General features: G+C 36.4%; 1 protein-coding gene across 1 annotated transcript in view; it reads right to left on the bottom strand.

Moving 5' to 3' along the window:
* The window catches only part of DMD (dystrophin), a 1,828,382-nt gene that overhangs the window by 1,635,258 nt on the left and 167,214 nt on the right, over positions 1–25,910 (bottom strand). The window contains 2 exon segments of the mRNA XM_078146592.1: positions 23,417–23,598; positions 24,192–24,380. Coding sequence (XP_078002718.1) covers positions 23,417–23,598; positions 24,192–24,380 — 371 coding nt within the window.

Here is a 25,910-nt window from a genome sequence, read left to right as displayed (position 1 = left end):
CTGCAAATGTTTGCAGCACTTATCAAAACTCAATGGGGAAAAAAGAAACCTTAATGAGCCTATAATCAGAATAAGGATGATTCTCAGAAAACATTTAAACCTCTGTTTTTCAGATACTTTAGAAATATTATTTCTGTATGATGATTTGACCACTAGTTTATAGTAAAAAAATAATATTCTGAGAAGTCAATATGTATCCTTGTCTGGTAATCTGCTATACAGGAAAAATAAAAAAGAACCACAGAATAAAACACTTTATAATATTGATTTGAATGCTTATAATAATTTCCATTATGCAGCAAAATTACCACATAAACAGTTATCCTCACACTATTATTACCAATAAGTACTGAGCCAAGCATCTTAACTGCTGTTCTTAATGTGAGGGATTTCTTCAGTAAGATTCATAGAATTTTAGTCCAGAATCTTAGTTCAGTCTCCTCATTCCACTGATAAGGAAACTGAAGCCTAGATAGAATAAATGACTTGCTTTAGGTTATATAGCTTACTTTATACTATGTCTAAATTAACCATTTAAATCAAAATGACCAGTTAATTAAAATAATTAAAATGATGGATTCATTTGTCAAATCAACCTATTAACAGACAGTTGTAGTGTCCTTTTTATTGATCTTCTTCTCTATGTACTAACCTAAAAAAATCTCAGGCTTACATATGATTTATTCATTCAAATACATTTACTAAGTGCCTACAGTATTATGATCGAGGCCCTGGAAATACAAAGGCAAAAAAGACCCTGCTTTCAAGGAGCTCATATTCTACTTTAGGAATATAAAATGTTTATATTAATATAAAATGTATATAAAGTAAATCTAAGGAAAGGGAAGGAAAAAGCATTTATGTAGTACCTACTATATTCCAAGCACTATACTTAGTAACTTTTTTTTTAAAACAAATATCATCTTATTTCATCCTCAAAACAACAACCCTGAGAATTAGGTGCTAGTGGATAGAGATTGGTGCTGAAGTCAGGAAGGCTTGAGTTCAAATGAGACCTCAGACATGTATAAGCATGTTTAACCTTAGAGAAGAGATATCTCCTCTATTTGCCAGTGTTTCCTCAACCATAAAACAAAGATAATAGTACCTAACTCTCGGGGTTGTTGTGAGGATCAAGTGAGATAATATTTGTAAAGTGCTTAGCACAGTGCCTATACATACTAGATGCTACATAATTACTAGCTATTATTATTACATAAGTATAACATGATGTTGTGTACAGGTATCAGCAAGTATGGGAAGTGTGGGAAGTCAACTTGTAGAAATTTGATCAAGAAATATCCTGAAGCAATGTACTATACTTTGCATATTGTCTCCCTGTTTATATTGTGAGCTTCTCAAGGACAGAGACTGCCTGTTGCTTTTCTTTGTGTCAGCAGCATTCAGTGTAATGCCTAGCACATAATAGGAAATAATAGTCAATAACTGACTGACCATATGAGATGATGACTTAATATTAGCAAAGATTGAGGTGACAATAGTGTTTGCATTAAAGCTTGGTCCTATGACCATCACTGATTGGGGATATCTTCTTGTCATAAATGCAAAATATGTGAACAGATTCATGGTGCTACATTGTGGGGGAAAATCAATTGATCGTGCAATGGAGGGGAAAAAAAGAAGGGATTTTGGGTAAAAGGGTAGGGAGAATTAGGCTCCTGAGCAATGTGGAGGGTCCTTGCTTCTGTGACTACCTTTCCTAATGGTGGGACTAGATAAATGGACAGATGGAAAGTGTTACTTAAATGCATGTCTATGCATCTATACATAGATACATATATTTATAAAACATATATATGTACACATATACATAGAAACACAAATTTATGCACAAAGTGTTACTCAGATGTATATATACATATGTATATGTATATGTATATGTATATGTATATGTATATGTATATGTATATGTATATGTATATGTATATGTATATGTATATGTATATGTATATGTATATGTATATGTATATGTGTATGTATATGTATATGTATATGTATATGTATATGTATATGTGTATGTACATATACACATATACACAGTGTACATATAGACACTCCATATACAGGCATATGCATATGTAGAATCAGCCTTCATGGGAAAGCTTTGGGCAAAATAATATAATCAGGTCACTTCTGGCAGCCAGGGGTGATGGGTCCTATCCGTCCTATTGATATTAAACAAAGTGTTTTTTGTTCACTGATTAAAATGTCAAATAGCAACAGCAACAACAAATTAGTCATTTACAAGGCAAGAAAAAGACCATTGATGTCAAAATCTTGTTCTACAGCTACTTTCAAAGGTCTGCATGTTTCAACAATTATCAATTATTAGCAGCAAGCAAATATCCAAATAGGAATAGTGACTGAATCTGTGATTTCTTTGTTATAGGGAGTGCCCAGATAAGGAAACTCTCTCTACCAATGCACTCCTTTGCAACTTAAAATGTTTACTAGTTGCCCTGGGTTAAGATGGGGGCAGGGCCCAAGCCAAGATCTTCGCCCTTAGTCCCAAAGGGAATCTGACTCACAGGCCCCAGACCCTTATCGACTTCCTTTATCTCCTTTTGAAAGTCCTAGCCCCACCTTGATTTTGTGCAGATGCCTTTCAAACTTCTGCCTTCCTGTTCCCTCCATTATCTATTCCCATTGTCTATTCAATCTCTCTGACCTCCCCAATTAGAATTCTTACCCAGACCCATTTCCCAACCCCCTTCTCTGGCCACCCAAAGTTACTTTAGTATTTAAGATCCACCTTGGCCCTCATTCAGATGCTGAGAATCTCACACTCAAAAGGCTGAGAACTTCTCATGCCCGCTCATCTTTAATGGGCGTCACCTGGTCAATGTGATTTATCACTAATAAACTTTTCCTCTGGCTGAAGAAGATTTGAGTTGAATTCATTCAGCATGGCCCGGTACCACGATCTTGGGGTCCCAGCACCCCAAAACCCCTAGACCTCTTCAGTTAAGACAGCCAGTGTATGTCTGATATGGGATGTGAATGCAAGTTTTCTTGGTTTCAAGTCCAGTTATACCAACACTGACTCTTCTGTGAAAATCCAGAGAAAGAAAAGTTTACAAAATAACATACTACCAAATACTTTTACATTTTGATTACATATGTTCATAACATTAAAATGTATAGATTATTCAATTACCTTCCCCAAAACCAAATTTGTGAAAATTATATATAATGGAACTAATATTTTCCATTTTCACAAAATGAAATGAAATGGCTCAGTAGTTTACCCAATGGCTCTTATTTCTTGATAGTCACAGGAAAAAAAAAGACTGTGTTATATAGCTACAGGTTTATATGTATACACATATATTTGTATATCTCCATCTACCTCTATAATTATTATATCTACCTCCAATACTCTATTCTTATAGACAATTATTGCAGTTGGACCCTGATTCTACACAGAAGTCCTAAAGTCCATTCTTTGAGTTATCTCTTGTGCTCTATTAATTCTTTTTTAAAAAAAATTGAAATTCAATTGCATCAGAAAGACTGTAAATGTGGGAGACCCTTACAGAGAATGCTAACCTATTTTAATCTTCACGTCATGCTGAGATAGGAACTCTTTGAAAATGAAAAAAAGTTTTTGATCACAGTAGCACATAATACAATTTCACAGCAGGACTCAAAATTGATAAATGGAAAAAGATTTGTGGCAAAAATGTGGAAAATCTTTAATTTTTAGTATTGGGATTTCTAAGAATAACAAAGCTTTAATTTTAAACTTATCTTGTTGATCTTTTGATTATTCATTGAAAATATATATATATATATATATATATATATATATATATATGTTTACTAAGTAGTTCAGTTTATTTCTGTATAACTATTCACTAAGGCTTTGGTTGTGTTATCAAATATCAAAAAATAATATTGACAGTATCCTGATCTAAAGTTCTTGGTCTCATCTAAATAATTAATTTTAGCAGTATAAAAGGAAAGTTCAAAAAGAGATCTTTATTCCTTGAAACCTAGGAACTTAGTATTTTTTTTACTAAGTTAAGAAAGGTCTTTGATTAATGAAGGAAGATGTATCTTAGTTTACCTTTGATCAGATTGACAGAGGGAATGATTAAAGAGGCAACATCTTTTTGTTAACCAAAGGAAGCGTCCCTTAGTTGTGAAGGTCTAAATCAAGAGAGGTGACCCTTTATTTATTTGCACTGTAGGGAAACCTTTAGTTTTCTAGGAAAATAGATGCCCGTGTATATGCCTCCAGTATTAACATATTGGTAATTCTGTTTGGTAAGTCAGAAGTCTTAAATTAGACTTCCTATTCGGGCCTTAATCTTTTTGTACAATTTTGTCTTTTGACAAAGCCAGGATCTTCCTTTTCATTCATAATAGTGGCCAATTATTCTGATTTTACCTTTTTTAAAAAATTTAAGAATTATAGTTAATGCTTCCTGCTCTTATATTAGCTGGTTTACTTTAAATCTGTGGAAGGCAGACAACTTATTTCCTCGTGATCCCCCCCCCTTTGGTTCATAGGCATATGTTTCCTATTTAAGGATGCAGTCAATAGAGAAGGGGAAAAAATCTGCTTTTCCATTGGTGACTTCTCTTTATTTACATTTCGGTTTTTACAAGGATGTCATACCTTGTTCAACAGAAGATGTAGAAACAATGTAGATACTGTATACAGGTGCCAGTTTATTGAGTGTGTTCAAATTGGTTGCCTAAATCTTCTACTAACTGGTTTGAGGGAGAACCACATTATAAACTCTTGTAGTTTTCTGCTTTTAGCTGGATAGAAATGTCTTTAATAAATGTAACTGAACTATGGAAAATTAAAAAAAGAATTTTGTCTTTTGTTTCATAATTACCATAAAATATAATAGACTATTGCTTCGATCTGGGGGATTCCAATTATCAGGGAAAACTTAGCCAGTTTAGATTTCTTGCCAGGTAGTAATGCTTATATATCAATAAATTGTCTCTGACAAACACTGAATAAAAATGCAGAGCATAGAGGTTTTCCTTCCATATAACTCCTCTTTAATTCCATATTCTCCAATTGACTTCCATTAATTACAACAGCTAGGGCCTTAAGGGGAAGCTAGGTGAGGAAGCGGACAGAGTGCCAGGCCTGGAGTCAGGAAATCTCATCTTTCTGAGTTCAAATCTGGCTTCACAGACTTAATTGGGCAAGTCACTTAACCCCATTTGCCTCAGTTTCCTCATCTGTAAAAATGAGCTAAAGAAGGAAATCTCAAGCTACTCCAAGTATCTTTGCCAAAAACAAATAGTATCATGAAGAGTAGGACCTTACTGAAAACAACTAAATTACAACAAAAGTGCTTTAAGGTTTGCAAAGTTTTTACATATATTATTTCATTTTATCCTTACAAGCATCCTGTGTCATAGGTGCTATTATTATCTACATTGTAATGATGAGAAAATTGATGTAGGTAGGTTAAATGACTTGTCTACAGTCATACAGCTATATTGATGGGGGTGGGGTCCAAGCCAAGATCTTTGCCCCTTGCCCCAAAGGGAATCTGGCTCCCTTTTGTCTGAGCCCCAGAAAGGCCTTACTCTAGTATCAAAGGGTTCCTTATCCACTCCCTTATCTCCCTTTGAAAGTCCTAGCCCCACCCTTTGATCTTGTGCAGATGCCTTTCAAACTTCCACCTTGCCTTCCGTTCCCTCCATTAGCTATTCCCATCGTATATTCAATCTCTCAGACCTCCTCAATTAGAATTCTTACCTAGACCCTTTTCCCAACCCCCTTCTCTGGCTACCCAAAGTTACTTTAGTATTTAAGATCCACCCTGGCCCCCATTCAGATGCTGAGAATCTTTAGAAAAGGCTGAGGTTTTCTCATGCCTGCCTCTCCTTACGGGTGTAACCTGGCCTATGCAATTTATCACTAACTTTTCCTCTGGCTGAAGAAGATTTGAATTGAATTCATTCAGCAGGGCTCGGTACCACGATTTTGGGTTTGCAGCACCCCAAAAGTCCTACACCTCTTCAATATCAGAATTTGAACTCAGGTCTTACTGACTCCAAATCTAACACTATCCAATAGGCCATTCAGTTGCCTAGGGTAGAAACAACATGTAAATATTGCACAAGGTAAAAGCTGATGAGAGAAAGGAAAGATATACTTACAATGAGGGAATCAGAGGAGCTTATCAACTAAAGTTTAAAAAGACAAAGAATTTTCAACAGGAGGATGTTGAAAAGGTGCATGTTCCAAGGGTAGAGGATGGAGTGAACAAATACAGAGAGACTAGAGACATCAGAGAAGACAGAATATTCCAGTTGCCTAAATTGTAAAGTAAATAATGGCATAGGGAGAGATAAGGCTGGAAAATTTGGTATTATGGATATCCCCTGGCTAAGGCATGAGAGAACGAGAGGTTGAAGCCTGTATTGTTTTGTTTTGTTTTCTATCTGTGGGGCTGTGGACTTGGGTGAGCTACTTTAGCTGACTCTATTTCCTCATTCCCAGCACTTGGCATAGTGCCCTGGATATAGTAGGTGCTTAATAAATGTTTACAGATTGATTGATTGATTGGTTGATAGATACGTAGAATGAGGTGCTGTGGACTAGATGACCTTTATGGTCCCCTGTAGACACAACTCTATGAGCTTGTGATCCCATAAAGACAGATTAACCCCAAGCTAAGAATTTTTACTTTTATCACATAGGGTGTAAGACATCTGTGGGCCTTGGGTATATGCACCTTCAGGGATATCAGAAGTCTGGGGAATTGAGGACATTGCTCTATTTGAGGATACCCAAACTCTAGCAGGATGGCAGCTACATCGTGTGTATTGAATTTACATTGGTCTAAGAAACATATGTATATACACATGCATACAGATGCACTGCTGAATGGGTTTTATTAACAAAAGATTAAACTAGTAACTCAGAACTTGTTGACAACATATATGCTTGGTTAAATAACTACAGTGGAAGGGGAAAAGACATGTACTGTGTCAACGATACCAGTGTTGGCATACATTAGCTCAAGAATTACCAAGGTAGTAACAATAGAATAGTGCCACTGTTTTCTTCTTCTAAAAGCCCCTGAAGATATTTATATAGAATGAACAGAGGCAATGGTTCAATCAATCAACATTTATTAAGCACCCATTATATGCCAGGCACTGTGCTAAGTGCTGGGGATACAAAAAGAGGCAAAAAATAGTCCCTGCCCTCAAGAAGCTTACAATGTTACCACGTTGTAATCAAATTGTAATTTTGTAATTAAAAACACCAATGTGAAACACATACCTTTTGGACGATTCTCTTATGGCTCCTGGGGTTATGGCATCCCCCTCTTCCCAACCTCTGTCGGCACCACTTCCCCAGCATCTATCTACATGCCATTCTCCTCTGGCCTCTCCAGCTGTTCCCCACTCTCCCCAGATACCCCCTTCTGCTCCTCTGGTCCCTCCATTTCCTCCCCAGGCCCCTACTCTAGAGGCTACTTCTACTCAGGCCTTGAGAGAGGGCCTTGCCCCAGCCTCTACTTCCAGAGAGACCCCAGCTCAAGCTCCAGATGAGGTTCTCAACTCAGTGCCTCCTCCCCAGACCTCTACTTCAGACGGGACCCCTCCTCAGGCTCCAGACAAGGTATCGTCGTGGTGTCTTCTCCCCTGATCCCTCCCCCTCCTCTGGTGTCAGGCTGCTTGCCAGCCAAATTCCTTGGCCTTGCCAGTTCAGCTGGCACTTTCCAGTCCCTCACTCAGGAGACATGGGACTTCCTACCTCCCTCCCCCCCAAGCCCGTGCTCCCTCAGGGCCTTCAGGCTTTTTCCTTTAAAGGAATTACCTGCCTCTCCTAATGGGACATTTAGGGTGCATGTTCCATTCTCCATTTCAGACCTCACCCAGATTAAGGAAAGGCTGGGGCAATACTCTGAAGATCCAACTAAATTTACTGAAGGCTTCAGGGATGTGTGCCTACAATTCGAACTTTCTTGGGATGATTTGCATGTCCCCTTCTCCACCTGTTGTACCACTGAGGAAAGGAAGAGAATCTGGGAACAAGCCCAAAACTTTGGAGATCATTTTGCTAGCAATGACCCCACAAAATACCCCCCAGGAACAGCTGCTGTTCCTGCTAGTGATCTGGAAGAGTGAGGATATCAGAAGAGTGAGGATAGGGGAAAGAGAGATTACCTGATAATTTGCCTCTTAGAAGGCCTGAAAAAGGCCTTTCAAAAGCAGGTAAACTTTCAAAAGATTAAGGAATGATGGGGTGTGGCCCAAGCCGAGGTCTTTGCCCCTTGACCCAAAGGGAATCTGGCTCCCCTTTCTCTACAGACCCCAGTTCCTTATCTCCCTTTGAAAGCCTTAGCCTACCTTTTAATTTCATTCAGATACCTTTCAGTTCCTTCATTATCTATTCCCATTGTCTATTCAATCTCTTAGACATTCCAATCTCTGGGAATTCTCACCCAGACCATTTTCCCAGACCCTTCCCTGGTCACCCAAAGTACATAAGATCAACCCTGGCCCTCATTCGGTGCAGAGAATCTCACGCTCAAAAGGCTGAGAACCTCTCATTCCCACTTGTCCTTATGGGTGTCACCCGGCCCTAAGTGTTTTATCACTAATAAACTTTTCCTCTGGCTGAAGAAGATTTGAGTTGAATTCTTTCAGACAGGGCCTGGTACAACGATCTTGGGGTTCCAGCAGCACCCCAAAAGTCCTAGACCTCTTCATTAGCAGCATGTGTGCCAATGTATATGCAAAACATTTTCAATAATTAATAGTAATAATTATGATACATCAAATTTATATAACCCTTTATATTTAAGAAAATATTTTACAAACATTAATCTCATTTGATCTTTACACCAATCCTATTGATAAGGTTTAGGGGTGCTGGGACACCAAGATAATGACAGAGGGGTCCTACCCAAAAGAATTTTACACAAATCTTTCAGCCAGAGATAAAGGTTTTTGTTTTTGTTTTTGTTGTTGTTGTTGTTTTATTAAACCATACAGGCCAGACTTTTAAGGAATCTGAACCATCGTGACACCTGTAAGAACAAGCGGATATGAGAAAATCTCAGTGTTTAAATGGCAGCCAGGGTGGATTTATTTATTTATACTCAAATAATTTTGAGTGTTTGGAGGAGGAGCTGGAACAACATCCTGAAGCTGGGGTGAGTTTAGGGAAAAATCTGATGGGAATGTCTGGGAGGTTGAATAGACAATGGGAATAGATACTGAAGGGAACTAGAAGGAAGATGTTTGTATGGGGTCTGGATAAGATCAAAGGTGGGTAATATACTAGGGTCAGAGACTAAGCTTCATTAAATTTTCAAAAGGAGATAGGGAGAGTCCATAAGGAAAAGCCATTGAGTGGAGTATAGCCTTAGGTAATGTTTGAGACCAGAGTGAGGTCAAAGAAAGTTTAAGGGTTTTCCAGGGCCCATAGACAAATGGGACCCAAATTCTTTTTGTTGCAAGGGGAAAAGGTCTCGGCTTGGGCCCATACCCCATCATTGTGAGGTAGATGTTAATAGTAATCTCAATTTCCAAATGAAGAAACTGATACTCAGAGACATTAAATGACTTGCTCATGGTTACACACAGCTGCAAAGTGTCTACAGCAAGACTTGAACCCATATCTTCCAGACCCTAAGTGCCTCATGGTAGTTTCTGTGGATGTTCTAATACAAAATTCCTGGACCACATTGACCCTTCTGACAAAGTTGAGTGAGAGAACTTACCACACACCAAGAACACATTGTCAGAACACTGTGGTTGAGAAAGTATTTAAGTGATGCTGGCACAAAAGGGCGAAGCTGACATTCTGAGATAATATCTATTTCCATGACAACCCATATCAACTTGCAATTTTAATAAATATGCCATGGTATTAAAATTTTATTATAGGTCAAAGAGGAAGAAGACAGACTATGGAAGTACAATCAGAAACATCAGAATTGCTTTTTGTAAAATGTCATTTTCTATCACATCTGCTTTTGTGTGAAATTACTAGAGCTCTCTAACTGTAATTTTTTAAAAAGAACTGAGATATACTCTCACCATCATTTTATCCATTTAATTCTCTCTCTTTTTTACTATGTTAAGTTGATCAGCTTTCTAATCTTTTTTTTATTTTATTTCACAAATATTAGACAAAGTTCATGTATATATATATAATATATATATATATATATATAAAACATTCAGAAACTAACATAAACATAAGATAAGAGAATTTTCTAACCTCTGTATCCAAAAAGCAGTGAATTTGAAATCAACTCATTTAAGCCTGGGTACCCTTTTTACTGAAGAACACAGCATTTGAAATACAAATAAAGAATGCCTCTAAAAAGATATCACTAATACAAAAATGAATTAAAATATCATTACAGATGATATATGGAAATATATCTGTTTTGCTCTGTATGCCTAAGGCCAAAACACAGAAATGTGCACACATACCGAAACACACAAACTTTGGAGAGGGTGAAGTGCTCAGTCGAATATGAGAATTGTTTAATATATTGCCTTGAGGGTAATGGATTTTTCAGCCACAGCAATCCACAAAGACTATCTACTAAATCATAGAAGGACTACAATCTCTGTTGGTGGTAGGACAGTTTACCCATAAACATAATAAAGATATTTGAAGTATATAAAGGCTTTGGGTTAATCACAGAAGTTATAGAAGTAGTGAAGTCTATGTGGTACTTCATTTTATGAGGAGGTTAGACTGTGCACTATTCACTCCCAGATTTATTCACTCTCCTCAGTTCTTTTCCTACTAACCAGCAGCCTCTAGAGATGTTTCCCTATTTTCTTTTCCACCTCCCCTTTATGGTATTGTTTTCCCCATTAGAATATAATTCTAATTGCTTGAGGGTGGGGACTGTCTCATTTGCATGTATTTGTGTCCCCAAACCTGTCAGTCAATCAATAAACATTTATTAAGCACCTACCATGTGTCAGATACTATTCTAAATGCTGGTGAAACCAAAAAAGGTAAAAGGCAGTTCCTGCTGTCAAGGAACTCATAAATTAATGGGGGAGAAAACATGCAAATAACTATGTACAACAAGTCATATACTGGAAAAAATTGGAGATAATCAATAGAATAGAAAGTAGAATTAAGAGGGCTTAGCTTTTAGAAGGTGAGATTTTAGCTGGGGTTTTAAGGAAGCCAGGCAAGTCAGAAGGCAGAGATGAGGAGGGAGAGGGCATTCATTCTAGATATAGGAGACTGTCAGTTAGGATGCCCAAAATTGGGAAGTGGAATGTGTTGTTCAAGAATGCTAATGTTACTGGATGGCACAGTACCTTGTAGGGGGGTGGGTAGGAAGAGGGTTTAGGAGTGAAAAGACTAAAGAGTGAGGTGGGAGAAGGCTATGAAGGACTTTGAGCTCCAGAGAATTTTATGTTTGATCCTGGAGGTGAGCCACTTGAATTTATTGAGTGTGTATGTGAGAGGTGATATGGGCAGGGCTGTACTTTATTAAAGTCACTTTAAAAGCTAAGCAGAGAATGGACTGGAGTGAGGAGAACCTTTCAGCTAGGTGACCAACCAGCAGATTACTGCAATGGTCCAAATGTGAGGTGAAACAAGGGCCTGCACCAGGGTGGTAGCAGTATCAGAAGAGATAAGTGGCACATGAAAGAGATGTTATGAAAGTAAATCAACAGGTCATGGTAAAAGATAAGATAATGGAGAATAACAGAGGGTGAGGAGTTGACGACACCTAGGTTGCAAACACAAGTGATTAGAAGAATGGTTATGTTCTCCACAATAATAGGGAAGTTTGGTTAGGGGAGAGGGTTTGGAAGAAAAGATAATGACGTCAGTTTTGGACATGATCAGTTTAAGATGTCTACAAGACATTTAGTTTAAGGTGTTTAAAGGACATTTGGAGATTTGAGACTGAAGGTCAGCAGAGAGATTAGGATTAAAGAAGAAGATAAGTTTATGCTTTATCAATCAGTCTATCTACCTATTATCTATATGGTAAATAGGGAAATGATTTTCTATATTCATACATATGAAAAAAAATAGGTTTCTATGATATCCCCAGCAAATGGAACTGGTCAGAAGATTCATCCCAGTTTTATCACTGACCGTGATGTTGGACAAGTCTTTTTTAAGCCTTAGTTTCCTCAACTAAAAAATAATAGGGTTGATTGAAAGAACTGCAAAGTTCTTTCAATCTTTGGAATACTGAAGCTGTAATTTTTTTTTCAGATCATAGTGTCCTGTTTCCAAATTAAAAATACAAATAACTCTTTACCTTCCAAACTTCCTGCTGACTTGACTACATCTGTAAATGGAATAGCCTCCATTCCTTCAGGTTCTAAATCTATGAGTTATTGATTCATCCTATTCCCTTTTAAGTCCAATCAAGTCTGTATCCATTCTATCCTTCTCTTTCCTTTCTATTCCTGCTACTACCACCCTAATTTAGGCCTTCATTACTTCTTACCTATACTTTTACAACAGTCATTTTGAGGTCTCTCTTTTTAATATCTTCCCCAACCAAACCATTCCAAACACAGAAATTAAAATTTACCTTAGTCTACACACAAAGATTCTTAGTCAGGGTCTGTGAACTTGTTTTTTTAAGAAAATACTTTGATATTTTATTTCAATATAATTAGTTTTCTTTATATTCCTATGTTTTATTTTGTGCATTCAAAGACATTCTGAGAGGTGATTGATAGGTTCCTCCAGACTGCCAATATGGTCCATACACCAGAAAAAAGTTAAGTAGTTCTGTTCTACAGTTTAGATTGCATCACTCCTGAGCTCAAAAAGCTTCATCACTGGTTGCCTATGTAGTAATAATTTATTCCTAAATAAAATCCAAACTCTTTAGGATTAGAAAGCCTTTTAAAATATGACCACAATTTATCATTTAAATGAATGATGAATGAGTATTTATTAAGCATCCACTACATGTCAAATACTGTGTTAGGTGCTAAAGAAATAGATATCAAAGCAAGAAAGTCCCTGAGCTCAAAAATGTTACACTAGGAATGGGGGAATACAACATATAAAGGAGTTTTGGCTTGAGAAGTCACCAGGATTGTGGATAGAGCCATAGGGCAGTAAATGACCCTACCTCTTCCAGTTGTGATGACTATATTTATTTATTCTTTACAGAGTAAGAGTAAGATCTTTAGATTGGCGTTGTGCTAATGATTGTGATGACAGCTGCAAGGCAGTTAGCAAGAGGCTTGCACTTTCTAGCTGGTGGAGTATGAAGCATGATCTGCGGCAAGCAACACAGAAAATGTTTGGGAAATTTTCCCTTAATACCAAGTAGGACAACTCAGTCTCAAAGTAGAGATTCAAAGGTGAGTGGTGTGAGTCTTCATGAGTAAGGGGAACATAAAAAGTTTTGTCCTTGGATTAATATATCCCCTATTCCAGCCAAACTGGAGTTCCATTCCAGCTATTCCAGCTCAAACATTTGCATTAATTTGCTTGAGGGCTGGTACTATGACTTCTTCATCTTACTGAGAGAAGTTAGAGGTGCAGTGGATAGAGCTCTGGACTAGGAGTTAGGAAGACCTGGGTTCAAATCCTACCTCAGGTACTACACACAGTACCTCTGTGACTCTTTACAGGGCCTTTAATCTTTCTGTATTGGTTTCCTCATCTATAAATGGGGAGGTTGGACTTAGTGGCATTTAAGGGCCTGTCTAATGTTTCAGTGTTCATATATCACAACAGCACCTGCCAAAATAAGCATCCTCTAATTTTTTATCTTTGTTGGTCGAACACTTATTAAAGTATGGATGGTCCAAAGATTACTTATTTAATTAGCACATCACTTTAATTCCTACCTCATAAAATCAAGCCATGTCAAGGTCTGTTCAAAACTTGGATAAATACATAACTATTTCAAAAATAACATCTTAATTTAACATAGTGTATAAGTCCTACATTTTGATGTTTATTCATTATTTTATCATATTTACTTCACTCAACTAATCAGAAGGCCAGTTTCAAACTCAGTTGCTTTTTTTTTGTTTTGGTAAGGCATTTGGGGTTAAGTGACTTACCCAGGGTCACACAGCTAGTAAGTGTCATGTGTCATGTGTCTGAGGTCGGATTTGAACTCAGGTCCTCCTGACTCCAAGGCCAGAGCTCTATCCACTGCACCACCTAGCTTCCCCTGCTTTTTTGTTAAACAGGGCTCCTTCTACTGTTCCCTGGAAAATAGCTGTTCCTTTGATATCTGTGCTACATTTTCATTTTGAAATATTATACTATATAGAACATGTTTTACATATTTCTGGTTTTCTTCATATGGTTAACAAAACAAATTCTATGTGTAATATTTAACATGTTAATTTCTGGGGTCGTTCAACAGCATGAAAAATCGTTACCCTCTTGGACCAAGGTGTCCAGTTCTCTGTTATAGCAGAGATGTCCTGGAAGCAGTGCAGCAATTTGAGTGTGAAATTTTATAGCACAAGCAGTCTTGATGGGTTTCTGGGAGCAACTAGCAAGTAATTAAAATGTGTGATCATCCTTTGCTGAAGAAGAATGAACAACTGTATGTAAGGAAAAAAAACAACTTCAACTATGGAGGATGTTATCAAAGGATGTTTCTGGAGAATTTATTTTGGTGGAATATGCAGAAAAGATGTGAGACCTTCACAGAGATTTCAACTTCTATTTGTTTCCTATTTGAATATTTTCCCATTGTAATAATATTCACATTTCCCCTTTTCTAGATTTTTATCTTTTTATTGGATCAATATATTATGTATGTCTACACCTCTATAGATACCCACTCATATCACTTGTCCTCTTTACCATCTTGCTTTCATTTTCATGTCACCCTGAGAAAGGGTTTCGTTTTTCTCTTCCTGTCCTAACCATAATTATCAGAGAAGTTGATGGAACTTGCTGTGCTTATCTTTATGAATCCTTGTAGAAATGTCAGTAAATCTCTTTTGCTCTCTGTAGGTTGCATTTTTCAATCAAATTAATTAGTTTATTCATAGAGAAGAAAATCTTCTGTTGTCCTGGTGCCAGTTATCTTCTCATCCTCTCACAGCTGGACTTTTTTTTTTTTTGCCAAGGGTATTCCTATTATGATACAAGCATACCTCCCCTTTTCCTCTTCTGAATGCATTAAACTCAGCTATTGAAACACGATTTTAAAATTTAATTTTATTTCAGTTATGATATGTCTTAGTGAGGTAATAAATGGTTCTCAATGTTTTCTAATAAATCTTCAATGCTCTCCTGAAGACGAAATTGTCAGATGTTTGTGTGGTGCCACAGGCTAGTCTGTGAATAGAGTTATCATTTCAATTCTTTTTAAGAACATAAGTTTTTATTGGGTTACTTATCCACATCCATAAAATTACCACATTGGAGATGGAAATAATAATGTAGAGGAAGAAACAGAATAGAGTGGGTTAATTGCAGCAGATAAGAATGGGAAACAATTTGCCAGGAGTAGGAATGAAGGGAAACATTTAAGTATGAAAAAGCAAAATGTGTATGCAATCCAGTCTTTTTCAATCATGACTGACTCTTGGCAAAGACACTGTAATGGTTTTTCTATTTCCTTCTCCAGCTCATTTTACAGATGAAGAAACTGAGGGCAACCAAATTAAGTGTCTTGCCCAGGGTCACACAGCTAGGAAGTCTCTGAGGCCAGATTTGAATTCAGGAAGTTAAGATTTCCTGATTTCAGTCCTGGCACTCTAGCCACTGTGCCATCTATTTGCCTATACCTAGCTGTCCGCAATAGCAAAAAGTATTCGTGAACTTATTTTTTTCATTGCTTTCCCCCCCAAGTACCTTGCTCAAATTCATATATATTATATTTATTACATTCCCCTGATACCTCAGCCTAATAACCACATGAAGAAGGAAATAAGGTTAATCTGCCATGACTAGTTTTTAATGAAACCATGCTGGCTCAAAATAATCAGTTTCCTTTTCTAAGTGCTCACAAAACTTTCTCCGAATAATGCATTTTATAATTGTACCAGAAACTGAAGTCTCCTTTAACTACTGCTGATAACAGACTCTCTACATTTTAATCAAATACTCCTCAAGTTTTGGATGTGGTTAAAAAAAATCCATCACCCATTGGTCTAAGTTCTGATGATGAGAATCTCTAATATCATCTCTGCTGGTTCTTCAATGATAGAATCAAAGTACTTTGCTTGACTTCTAATCAGAGCCTGTTCCAAAGATTGTGCTGCACTTGCATATCCATCAACTACTTAGGCTACTTCTATACTGATTTGAGGTATTAGAGCATGGCTCCAGTGGAGGCCACAAATTATATTGCCATGAAAATGATATGGTCTCACTAGTTTGACTAAAGATTAGGATGCTTGGAACAATTTTTAATAGTTCTGCCCTTTTTCCTACTGACAAAGTCTAAAGTATCATGACTACTTATGAAAGATTTCCTAAGAAAATATGATAAGGCTAGGAAAGAAGAGAAAGCAGTAATAACAAATATAACTAGATCTTTTCCCTTATCCTAATCAGGACAGTCATTCAGGTAGGTAAAAATTCTATTACAACTAAATTGACATGTTTGAATTTCACTGTGTTCTATCTGAAAAGATTTGTAATTTACAACAAAAAAGTAAAACAAAAAGATTTGGCTCTGAAGATGTATCAGAAGATTAAAAGGCTAGAAAAGACACTTGGAACAACTTAGAGCTATACCTAACTTGTAGAGGACAGCAGAGTTTTCCAAGTTTGTATGGCCAAAAATTCCATCACCTGATGGATAGGCTTCTGGTGATGAACCACTGTAAAGCTGCTCAGCTGGTCTTCAGATAAAAGACACAATGTCCTTTTCTAGACTTTTACTAGAAGCTTTTCCAGTTTGATAAAACTTTCCATACACTGTATTTCACTGGCACAACCCTCAAAATCCCAAGGTCACCTCTATGCCATTGGAAGTCATTAGGATAGGAATCTGATGAAGGCCATAGCTAGCAACAGATGCAAAGCAGGCCCAGAGTCCAGATTTCTTGTCTCTCAGTCCATTTTTCTTTCTATCTGACTGTATTGCCTCTTCCTTTCATATTGAGGGAAACAGATTAGACAGCTGCACAATGGTAGTTACTAAGATAGTGAATATCTATGAGTGGTAGAAACCAAAAGTACAATTATCAGAAGTAAAGAAGGTTATTATCAAGACTAGCTGTCATACTGAATAGCAATGAGTAAAGGCAGAGGAAAGCTCACTGGCAGAGTAAGGCTGGAAGGAAGCCTAAGATGCCCTGGGAGGAACTTAAAATAAACCTTATGCGTTTCAATATTTAACAGATTTTCCCCCTGTTCATTTGAAGTCAGTTTTAAAAATTATGATTACTCTTTATTTCTGTTCAACTGTTTTTACATAGATACTCTTTAAAACAACTTTTTTTTTATTAAAAAAAGTTTTTCTTGTTTGTTGTTGCTGGACTGTCTCAATTATTTACACTTGGAGTCTCTTTAAACTATAAAACCGCTAAGCCTATGTCACAATTAATTTGGTTTTGTTTTTATTGAAGTCAATACTCACTGAATGTCTACTCTATACAAGTCAATGTGGAGGATGCAAAAGCAAATGAGCTGTGATCAATGCCTTAGTAACTTTGCAGTATTGGGAGCCAAAAGAGGAAAAGATAGTAGGGGAGAAGATATTTGAATGTATTGATGTAGTGGAAGAATCCTGATGCGAGGCAAAACATTATGTTGGAAGGATAAAGTTTACAAGATTTACTTGATGGCTCAAAACTTTTACAAAGGAAAAAAAAATAAAGGAGACAAAGGCACAACTTACTGCCATGCTGGTATTTCCTGCATTTTGGCCATGATAAATGATTTGGTCAGAGTTCCATAGCCAGTGACTGCCCGAGGTCACATAAGAACTTGGATCTCCTGATTCCAGGCCTGGTGCACTACCTACTGTTCCATCTAGCTGCCCTAAATAAGATTTTGCTGCTGTTGTTTTTGTTTTTTTTTCTATATGTGTACAAAGCTTTCTCACAAAATATCCATTAATGTTCTTCACTGCCATCATGTTGCAGCATCAATGTAATAAAGGCTAAGTGAAATCAGAAAATATATAACTATTCATTGATGAAAAACATTTTGTATAAAAAATATTTTTAAAACTATACTCTGGATTACTTTCTCTTTAAACCTTCACCTTTTTCATTTCCCCTCCCTCCACCCCAGCCACATCAGCTGAAAAGTTATTTCTTCTTCAAATTTAAAAAAATTCAACGCATTGAAGTCCTACATTGACAGTGTGTTTTACCACAAATTAGTTAAGGCTTCAATAGATCGATGTTCCTGTACAAAACTGAAATATACTTTTGGACAGTTCTAATTGTTAGGTAATTTTTCTTAGAACTGAGTTAAAATCTGGCTCCCTCTAATTTTTCACCCATTAGGAATGATTTTGACCTTTGAAACTACAGAAAATAAGTTTAATACTTATTCTACATGACAGCACTTCAAAAACCTGAAGACAGCACGTATGTTTCCCTATGGTTTTTCTTCTCTAGGTTAAATATTTGAGATCCCTCAACAGAATTCCTCTATACCTATTCTTTCACTTTTTTCTCTCACCTCTCTCTCTCTCTCTTTCTGTCTCTGTCTCTCTCTCTCCCTCCCTCCCTCTGTGTGTGTGTGTATGTATGTATGTACACACAACACACACACACACACACACACACACACATATATCCTTCAAAGTCATAGCAAGTCACATTTAACTTATCATTTCCTCCACCAAAGTACCTACTTCTGATTTCTCTATTTTTGATAAGGTCAGAGTACAAAATTCTGTCTCTGAGAAGTGTTCTTTGCCACTGCCAAATGCAAGCGCATCTTCCTTTCACCACCAAAGTTCTTAAAAGAGTGTACTATATCCTGCTGACACTATTAAAAACAATACAACAAAAACACAATTGCTCTTCAAGTTCCAGCAATGTGAAATCACAATAATAAGAAAATTGCTTTTATTGTCATCAGTGAAGTAATTGTCAAATCCAGTCATCCAAGTTCTCATTATCATTCATGTTTTCACAGCACTCAACTATTAATTGTTGCTAGGTTTCCTTCCTAAATCTTTTCTTGTCTTGTTCTCCATATCTTCTCTCTATGCACCTTCCTATCGTTGTGTTTCATGAATGTTAGATTACTAACAACTTAAAATGGAAAATATATATATATATAGATAGATATATATAGATAGATATATATAGATATATCTATATATATCTATCTATATATATATATATATATCTCAAGATCTAATTTTATTTGAGTTGTAAAGGAAAATCTGGAATCACTTCCTCATAATAATATAAAATTCTCTTGTGATGTTTGGCTTAATTTTAAAAAAAATATTGCCAAAGATAAAAGACGAGATGTCAATCCTAAGAAACTGTCCTCCAGCACACGAAGAGTTGGCTTATGGAACAGATGAGATAGTCAGGCCCATATAAGTCCATGAGGGGAAAACTAGATAACATAAGTAGATAATGCATGGATCTTTCTTGATCCAATGCCAAAATAACTCGGCTTATGCTGGGAAGGGTCAATTGGATGTGGAAGAAGCAGAGAATCAGGGCAGGAGAAGCCAGTATCAGACTTCAACATCAAAGCCTAGTCCCAAATACAGTTCATCCAATTAAGGGTTGCAGGAACTTGTCAATTTTCATTGTCTTTGATGCTTTAAATAAATTAAAGCACCACAGAATAGGAAATTTAAGGGCTCTGGATAAGTTATGTGGCCTCTAACACTCAAAACTTTTCATTACCTCACTTCACTGTCAGTCAGTCAATTAGTCAGTCAACAAGGATTTATTAAGCATTTACTAGGTGCCAGGAACTGTGCTTTGGATGGAACAAGGTCTCTATGAATATATCACCATTTGCTAAATATAATAAGGGAGATTAATGGTAATGTTGAAGAAGAAGAAGAAGAAAAGAGGAAAAAGAAGAGGAAGAGGAGAAGGAGGAGGGAGAAGAGGAAGAACAAGAAAGCTGGCATATACATTCATACACATTCAGCTTTGTTGTTCTTCCTCTTCCTCCTTCTCTTCTTCATCTTCTTTGTCTTCATCTTCTTTTTCTCCACCTCCTCCTCCTTCTTTCTTCTTCCTTGACATTACCATTAATTTCCTGTATTACATTTTAGCAACTAACTATATGTTTGTAGAAACCTTGATATATGTAAAGCACAGTTCCTGGCACCTAATAAATACTTGTTGACTGACTGAAAGAGAAATGAAATATTCAAAAGGTTCAGGTGTTGGAACCTACACACCTTATAAAGCGCTCTTTAAATCCGTATTGTATATAGCTTTAAAGCAGCAGAGAAAATGAAAATTGTCCAGTTTCCTGTGACCCTTAATTGTATGTACTGTGTTTCTGACAGAGTTATGATGTTTTAATCTGACACTGGCTTCTCTTGCTTCTCTGCTCCACCCAACTCACAACTGCCCCTTCCCCACAAAACTGAGTATATATAGACATTGACACACATCTATATCTATCTATCCATTTACCTACCTATTTATCCACATGCACATATACATATGTATATGCAATACATATACACATAATATACATATGCATATATATTATATATGTGTATGCATATGTATATGTGATATCTATGTATGCACATATATATATATATATATCCATCTATCTCACTATCTATATCTATATATCTATCTTAGTTATACCACTCTATAGATGTTGTTACTCAGTCCTTTCATAGCACCCTTCACTTTAGCTTACAGGTAAGATTTTATTTATTTTCCTTTCATTTTAAGGTTTGCAAAGGCTTATACTTCATAAGAGTCTCATAGCCTAGTGATGTACTACATGTATTAGAATCCTCATATTTACAAATGAGGAAAGGGAGTCTCTGAGACGTTGAATGAGAAGTTAACTACGGATACCCACTTAATATGGAGCAGAGAGAAGGGCATGAGCCCAGGTACCCCTAAACCCAGATCCAGCACTTTATTTGCTACAATATTCTACTATTGCTGAAGCTGTTTTTGCTAAATGGCACTTTTATTTTGTATTGCAGCCAACGCTACAGAAAAGATAATCTACTGCAAGCTGCTTCTCACCAGGTTGTTATTTTTCCATTTTGTTATAAAATGTCTTAGTCAAAGTTATGCCAGCCAATTGGCTGACATTGACTTTTTTTTAACTACAATGATGTTTAGAGAAAAAGAAATCTTTTAAATTCTTTTGTTTTTTATTACAACAGAAAATTTAACAAAAGCAATGTATTAATCTAAAAAACTCTGACATGGGTAAGTTAAAAATTTGGGAGCAATTCTTGATTAATTGGTAAGGGCAGATTCAGATTCAAAGAAAAAAATGGACTTTGGAAGGGAAATTAGCAGAATCTTATTACTAAGCTAAAGTGAAGGGACTGAGGAGAAAGAAGAACTTTTGGAAAAGCCTCTAAAGAGTGGTATAGCTAATTAATTAGAGAGGACTCAAATGATTAATTTCCTTGTTGCCATGAGAGTCCAATTAAGATGAGATAATATAAATTTGTAGTGGATTCAGTCAGCAGTTTCATGATTTCTTCTAGCTCCATGATTCAGCAGCACATAAATTGGAGTGAAGGAGGTGGGTGGTAGGACTAAGAGTAATACAAGATTGTGTGTTGGCAAAGCACAATTGGTGATAGGGCAAGAATTTTGAGAGTAGAGAATAGTGTAGATCTGAATTGTTTCACCAGGGGTTGAGACAGGGAAGGGAAGAGAAGTTAGTGAGAGAGAAAGAATGATGACCTGGGAGAGAAAAAGGAGCACAGGGAATGGAGGTAATGATAAGGACCAAGAAAAGGCATAGGGGAAGACAGAAAGTTAAAGGATATGATCGGAAAAAGGAATTTCAAAGTTCATGAACATGAAAGTGGAATACTGAAGGATAGTGGCAAGATCAGGGGAATAACTATTTCTGGTCTGTAGGGTTTGTAACTGAGGTAGCGTGAAAGAGCTGGTAATAGAAATGGAGTAGATTGAGAAATTGCAAAGTTAGAGTATTTGAGGGAGCATCAGTATGTGTACTCACATCTCATATGAGGGCTGGATTTGGGGGTGGGGTGGGGAGATTGCAAACACATTGAGGAAGGAAATAGAATGTCTTAGGGACTGAAAGAAAATGGCATCAGGATCTGGACTGGAAGTGGCTGAGTGATGGTGATAGAGGACGACTCTGGAAATATCAAGGGAGAAGGAAGGAGTATTCTGCTTACCCCACCAAGACCTTTCAGGGGCATTAGAGAGTGTGTAGGTCAAGGGTGGTAAGGGAAGTAGTGCCATCAAAAGGGGCCCAAATCTCAATGAATTTCAGCAAATGCAAAAAGTAGAAAAAGAAAAAGAGTCATGCCTCAGAGAATTCCAAGCTTCCTTCAAAGTGGTTAAGGTGTCACCTAGACAAAGTGGACCTGGAGTCAGGAAGAGCTGAATTCAAATCCAGCCTAAGACATTTGCTAGCTGTGTGAACATAGACAAGCCATTTTAACCTGTTTTGTCAACTGTAAAATGGGGATAATAGTAGTAACCATGTTGCAGGGTTGTTACGAAGATCAAATGAGAAAATATTTGTAATACATTTAGCTCAGTGCTTGGCACATAAGAGACACTATATATCTGTTAGCTATGATGTTGATGACAGAGTAAAGGGTTATTGTGGTCCATATACATAGAGGAGAATATTTACAGCACTTAATCAAAAATTCTTAACTTATTGAAGTATTCTACAGAAAACATGTGCTTAATATATTAAATACCATATTTGACATTTCATCTCTTTTCAGTTAAACTGAAATATAATTGCTTAGGTAGGTTACACATGTCTACATAAAATGGTACAAATCAAAGAAAAGTCCCCTAAATTACTATGTCTTTTCATTTCCTTTGTAAAAAAAAGGCATATTTCAGGAATAAGTCTCAAAAGCTATTTCTTATTAATTTGATATATTTTTAGAAATCCAAAAGGATTTCTAAAGAATTTTGTCCTTACATCTACAAACAAAAAATCACCAGCTTTTCAAGGATTTCTTAAGAAAAGAGTATTTCAATTTCTTCATCAACTGCATTGAAATAACACATGTATATATTTCCCTTCATAAAGTTCATTGCATTTTTCTATGCACTAATTTATTTTTAGGAAATAATCTGGATAAAAATTTGACCTATGTTTAATATGATGCTGCCTCCTAAAACGGGAAATGGTACCTTTCTACTGCAGTTAACATGAACATTCTGAGGTTGGTGATATACTTCAGATTCCGAATGTCACAATATCCTATAGACATTCTACATCTGTACCAGGACCCTAGACATATCACACCAAACTGAACCCCCCAGTTTTGCTCTTTTTGTCACTTACTTGCTTTGTTTTTCCATGCTGGCTACCCTGAGGCATTCCCATCGAGAATTAAGGAGATTCATTTGTTCCTGGACTTCATTTTCTTCATCTTCTGAGAGCTTCCCAACTCTGATCAGTTGGCTTCCCAATTGCAGAACATTGCCAACTCGTCCCTGGTGGGCTGTTAATTCCATCATATAACCCTGCCACAAAAAGAGGCTGACAATGTTGTCTAATACCTTTAGGACATTAGAGAGGTTTTTTTTCCCCACATCATTTTAAAGATTAAATCCTCCAATGGCACTCTTAAATTTTTGTCCAATTTTTCTTTTAAAAAGTGCATGATTGATAATGAGTCTTAATTCAGTTTTGAGTTAAACCTGAGGCTAAATTTAATACTGGGCAAATGGAGATTCTAAGTATGTGTTTGTCATTTAAAAATAAATATATTTTAAAATATCAAAATAAAAATGTATTAAGAGGCAAGGCCAGGTAATATTCTTATAATGAATATTAATGCACTAACAGTTATAACATCATGGATTTGGATACAGAAAGGACCTGACTAGTTCTTTAGTCTGACCTCCTCATTTTTCAGATGATAAAAGCTTACCCCAGGAAAGGAAAGTGATTTGCTGCTAAAATTTGCACAAGTATTAAGAGGCAGAATCAGGATTTGATCCAGAAGCTGTGACTCCAAATATAGAAGTCTTGGGCCCTAAGTATGCAGATTGATGAAGTTCAAAAGTGTGATGGGTACATTGTTTTTATAATGACTTTTAAAAATGCTCTTTACCTCATGGGTATGAAACTGTTCTTTCACTTCTTCAACATCTTTTGAAATTTCACCTTGTGCTTGCAAAGCATCTTCAGCAGAGAGAAGCCATGTCAGTACTTCTTCTAAAGCTGTTTGATAGCTGTCCAGGTTTACTTCAGTCTCCATCAATGAAGTGCCCAAAGACTTGTCATCAGGACCTTCCAAATGCTGCACAATAAAATAAATTGGGTTTTGTACAATTAGTGTCTTTTGAGACTGTTCCAGTACATTAAGCAATAAATAGAATGAAATATTTAAAATGCAAGGAAAAAGGCCATTTGCATTACATAGACATGATTCAGAGATACACATAATTAAAAAGGTACAATTTAACAGCTTTAGTAAAACACATCCAAAGAACTCTGTTGAAATACAGATCAATTCAACATATCCACTAAGTATATCCTGCCTTACTGAAGAGTGTAAGGCTATAAGATTTCTCAAGTTACTTAGAATATCATAGACCAGAGATGGAATTGGGCAAAGGACAGATGCCCTTTTCTAGTGAAGAGGGCATGAGGGAAAAGTTTGGAACATGGAGACCTGATGAAGAAGGCAAGCCAGGACAGTCAGGGTAACAGTGGAAAATTATGGGTATATTTGACACTACTGAATACACACAATGGTTCAGAGTAGGGGTGGGCTAGAAGCAAGAGGAAGCAAAATAGGAGATGGCAGAATATTAAAAATGTGAAATTTGTATTTACCTTTGTCTTTACATTTTGAAACTTCAACTTGACATTTCAGACTTGCATTTTCAAACTGGGTCCCTATCCTCAGTTTCTACTTTTCCCAGCGCAATGGGATAATTGCAGTGTTTGGCTCTACAATTTTTTTTTTTTTACCATTTTGAAGTTTTTGTATCCTGACAGTTCTGCAATATTGCCAATGTTTTTATGAAGATGACATAAAAATAAGTTTCTCTTTATTTTTCTACCAGATAATATTGTCTTTCCTTGTCGTTATAGAACTGTCAGGAACATTTAATCTTGATAGATAAGATCTATATTAAAATAATACGTGAAATCTTCAAACAATATTATTTGAGGTAGGACTTTCCACAGTGATGCGTAGGACTCAGGAGCATTCCTAGGGATTGGAGGATCCAAAATAAATAGTAGCTATGTTTTCTCTATAACACTGAGTCCTCAAACCCATTTATACAGTTGAAATGAAAGAAAATTGAACATAAATGACATTTTAAAAAAGGGGGAAAGAAGTCAGAAACAAAGCCCTTTGGAGCCATATGTAGAAAAGAGGACAGGCAGATCCACAGAGGATAATGGCATGAGAAGAAATCTCAGAAACAATCTGGCATAACCTGTACATGAACAGGAATCACCTCTACAGCATTTCAAAAAAGTGCCCTGTTATGAAAACCTCCAATGAAAGGGAACTCAGAACTTCTTTAGTCAATTACACTTGTTTTGCACTAATAATCGTTAGAATATTCTCCCTTACACTGAATCTAAATCTGCTTTGTGATAACTTCTGACCATTGTTCCAGAATGAGTAGATCTCTTCCATATTTCAGCTTTTCAAATACCTGAAGGCAGTTATGCACTCTAGGAAATCTTTCTCCTCCAAGGTAAACATCCCTTGTTCCTTTACTTGATTCTCATATGACATTACCTTGAGTCTGTTACTCTCACTTGGTTGTGTTCCAGTTGTTTTTTTTTATTAGTCTTTTTTTTTTTT

This window comes from Phascolarctos cinereus, unplaced genomic scaffold (assembly GCF_003287225.1).
Source record: "Phascolarctos cinereus isolate Bilbo 61053 unplaced genomic scaffold, phaCin_HiC Scaffold_726;HRSCAF=1367, whole genome shotgun sequence".
NCBI lineage: Eukaryota > Metazoa > Chordata > Mammalia > Diprotodontia > Phascolarctidae > Phascolarctos > Phascolarctos cinereus.
Note: the sequence above shows the minus strand (reverse complement) of the source record. Positions and strands in the feature narration are given on the sequence as shown.